The 3,255-nt window shown below is 38.9% G+C and overlaps 1 protein-coding gene across 1 annotated transcript; it reads left to right on the top strand.

Moving 5' to 3' along the window:
- LOC121740833 (protein translation factor SUI1 homolog 2-like) lies at positions 1 to 1,397 on the top strand. Its single transcript, XM_042133458.1, has 5 exons — positions 1 to 95; positions 700 to 776; positions 851 to 1,056; positions 1,127 to 1,180; positions 1,276 to 1,397. Exons 2-5 carry the CDS (start codon positions 740 to 742, stop codon positions 1,318 to 1,320), a joined length of 342 nt encoding a protein of 113 aa, XP_041989392.1. The 5' UTR covers positions 1 to 95; positions 700 to 739; the 3' UTR covers positions 1,321 to 1,397.
- The last annotated feature ends 1,858 nt before the right edge of the window (positions 1,398 to 3,255 follow it).

Below are 3,255 nucleotides of genomic sequence, written 5' to 3'. Positions count from 1 at the left end.
GCCATTTCCCCTTGTATATCTCTCGCCCTCTCTCTCTCTCTCTCGATATTTTTTGCTTCCGATTTTCTATACCAAAACATTTCCCTATCTGAAAGGTAATTCTGTCGCCACCCCTATCATCTCTGTATGTGTTTTGAAATCGTTGATTCGCATGCCATATTTCCTACAGAATCGACCTCTTGCGATTTTTTTTATTTCTTGTTTCAACCACGTCTGGTTATATTGAAGCATGCATGAATGCGTATTATCTTTACGCCTTTTCCTACTTTAGGATATAACAAGAACGCCTCTTATGATGCTTTGTTTATTCGTTTGCATATATTATGATTGTTTCTTGGAGTGAATCATGAGGATTGTTGCTGTTTTGGGAAGAACCAACCTCAATTCAGGGGATTTCCATTTTCTGTTGATTGGTAATGTCGCATCAAGTAAAATAGGTGCTTGTGCATGTTAGCATAACGGTTATCCTCATGCATGATCTCCTTTTCTTTATGACATATATGTGCAAAACTTGAATAAGATTATCTTTCAGAAATAGGCAGTTTTGATTCAAGATGAGTATTGTTTCTGAAGCTATTGAAAATGTGTGGTTATAGACTTGCAATCTTGATTATTCATGGATTTTGAACATTCTATAAGCTTGATGACTCATCTAAACGAGTTGTTCATTAACAATGTTATAATCTTTTATTGTTACAGTGTTGGTTGGTCTCTGTGAACTCTCCGACAGCTAAATTTCATGTCTGATTTTGAAGTCCAAATCCCTGGCTCCTTTGGTAAGTCAATTAATTGTACGCATTCATATTCGTTCTACCCTGTCCTGATTCGTCCACTTATATGGTAAATACAGATCCTTTTGCTGAGGCAAAAGCCGAGAACTCGGGTGCAGGATCAAAAGAATATGTGCATATTCGGGTCCAGCAGCGGAATGGTAGGAAAAGCCTGACAACTGTCCAGGGTTTGAAGAAGGAGTTCAGCTATAACAAAATTCTCAAAGATCTGAAGAAGGAATTTTGCTGCAATGGTACAGTGGTACAGGACCCTGAGCTAGGACAGGTGAGAGTATTCCATTTCTTCATGCTTTTTGTGCTGTAATGCCTCATCCATTGTGTGTGGGGGGTTACAGGTTATACAACTCCAGGGTGATCAGAGGAAGAATGTCTCGACGTTCCTTGTTCAGGTATCTTCTAATTTGTTTCTCAAAGTAACAATTGGCCTATAGTTTTATCATAATGTGTGAAGATATATATATATGTTTGTCCATGTTTATCTCAGGCAACCATTGTGAAAAAAGAGCAAATCAAGATTCATGGTTTTTGAGAAGTTGCAGCAGAAGCAGCAGCAGCCACCACTGAGACTGAACTCCCTATGTTTGCTGCTGCTTAGTCTGCTTAAACTTACAGCCTTTGTCTAATCATAAACTGATACTTATTTCTTCTTCTTCGTCCTCTTCTGGTGTGTGTGTGTCTGGATGTAGTATATTGCCACTCTGCTATTGTATAGAGAGGTTACTGCGCTCTCCATGCAAAATCTGCAGCCTCAGAACATGCTACCACTCTGTCTTCTTCATACAGCAAGATTATGGTTTCACCTTTATGTATCCCATGGCCATGCCTCTCCATTTTACTTTTTAGGGTTCAGCTGATTCACCAATTTTGTGTTAGTCTGCGTGTAATATCAATACTAATATTTTTGGTGTGGCCCAAATGTAAAGTCCATTATCTTCTTCCAATACTGAACCTTCTTACTACTAATATAGATTTTGGACATCTTGAATTCTGTGGATTATCACATATTCTTCATCTATCTATTCTATGCAATAAACAATATGGCAATAGATGATGTTAAATGCTAACTTGGATGCTAGGAAGAAGGGGTGTTATATCTACTCATCAAGTGAGTAATCAAAGGATTTTTGCATAGCCGGACATGAGAGCTATATAATTACGAAATACTAATATTTTATGAGGCTCTTTTTATGTAAGGCCAAATATATTTTATGTGGTACAACATTTTACTTTTATCTTCTGTGGGTATAATGCTGATTCTTTGATTAGTTATTTTTTAATTCCAGATTATAAGTGATTTATATCATTAACTTTTTGTGTATATATTTCTATTTATTAAGTAAAAAATAGGAGTATGAGAGTTAATTTGTTTTGAAAGCATGCTGGGCGATTGATCTGACAGCTGAGACTGAAATTCGAATAGCTAAACGTTAGTTATAAATTTCTTATCAAATGGATTGACCTGAAATAAAATAGGTTTCGGCAGATTGACTGATAAGGGTATTCACGATGCCAGAGACATACACAAAAAGTCCCGGGAGGCGGAATCCCGTCGACAACTCAAGCTTTAAATAAAGAACTAAAATAAAACAGAAAGAAGCGTAAATTTATATTTTCATTCAATGATTGAAGAGAGTAACAATAGCATCAAATAAATATGATCTATGCAAATATGATAGATATTATGACTTAGGGCGTGTTTTTACAGCTTATATTTTGACATTAATCGAAACAGAAAATGTGACATAAGATATGTAAACATTCCAGTCCTGACTTGGTATTTTGGAGCCTAATTTTTATAAATGAATATACGGTTGGAACTTGTTCACCAGCCTGGCTAGCCAGAAATCCATTGCCCAATTTTGGTGTACCGTTATAATTTTGAACAAAATAATTCAAAAACTTGTGATATTTTAAGAGTGTCCACTATGGGAGCGGCTCGGCGGTCGCCGAAGAGGGGTGTGGGGCGAGGCGGGAGGCGCGGCGGTCATAGTAGCTGGGGTGGCCGCCGCGCCTGAGGACGGGGGAGGGGGGCGGAAACGGCTTCGCCGCGTGCGGGGCGAGGACGCGGCTGGTGGGGGTGAGGCGCGCCTATAGGCGCGGCGGTCATAGTGACCGCAGCTTCCGACGCGGCGGTCGACGCGTGCAAAATTTTTTATTTTTAAAATGAAAATTGATTATAAAATTTGGGGGCTATTGGAGGTGTCCACTATAGTGGCGGAAATAGAATTTTGGGGCTATGGACAAAAATCCGGGGCTATGGACAAAAAACTGGGGCGGGGCTATTGGGCGTGTCCACCTTATAGTGGACACCCTAAGAAAAAGTTGATGATTCTGTATCGTTCAAATATTATCACTTAAAATTAACCCCACATCACGAGATCTTTTCTCCTCCGATATTTTCTATCATCAGCCTTCATTTCCACCATATATATTCACACACTCCCCTCATATCAATCATCAACAC

The sequence above is a fragment of the Salvia splendens genome, chromosome 7, assembly GCF_004379255.2.
Source record: "Salvia splendens isolate huo1 chromosome 7, SspV2, whole genome shotgun sequence".
Taxonomy (NCBI): Eukaryota; Viridiplantae; Streptophyta; class Magnoliopsida; order Lamiales; family Lamiaceae; genus Salvia; species Salvia splendens.
The sequence above is the reverse complement of the archived record's forward strand: the minus strand, read 5'-3'. Positions and strand labels throughout refer to the sequence as shown.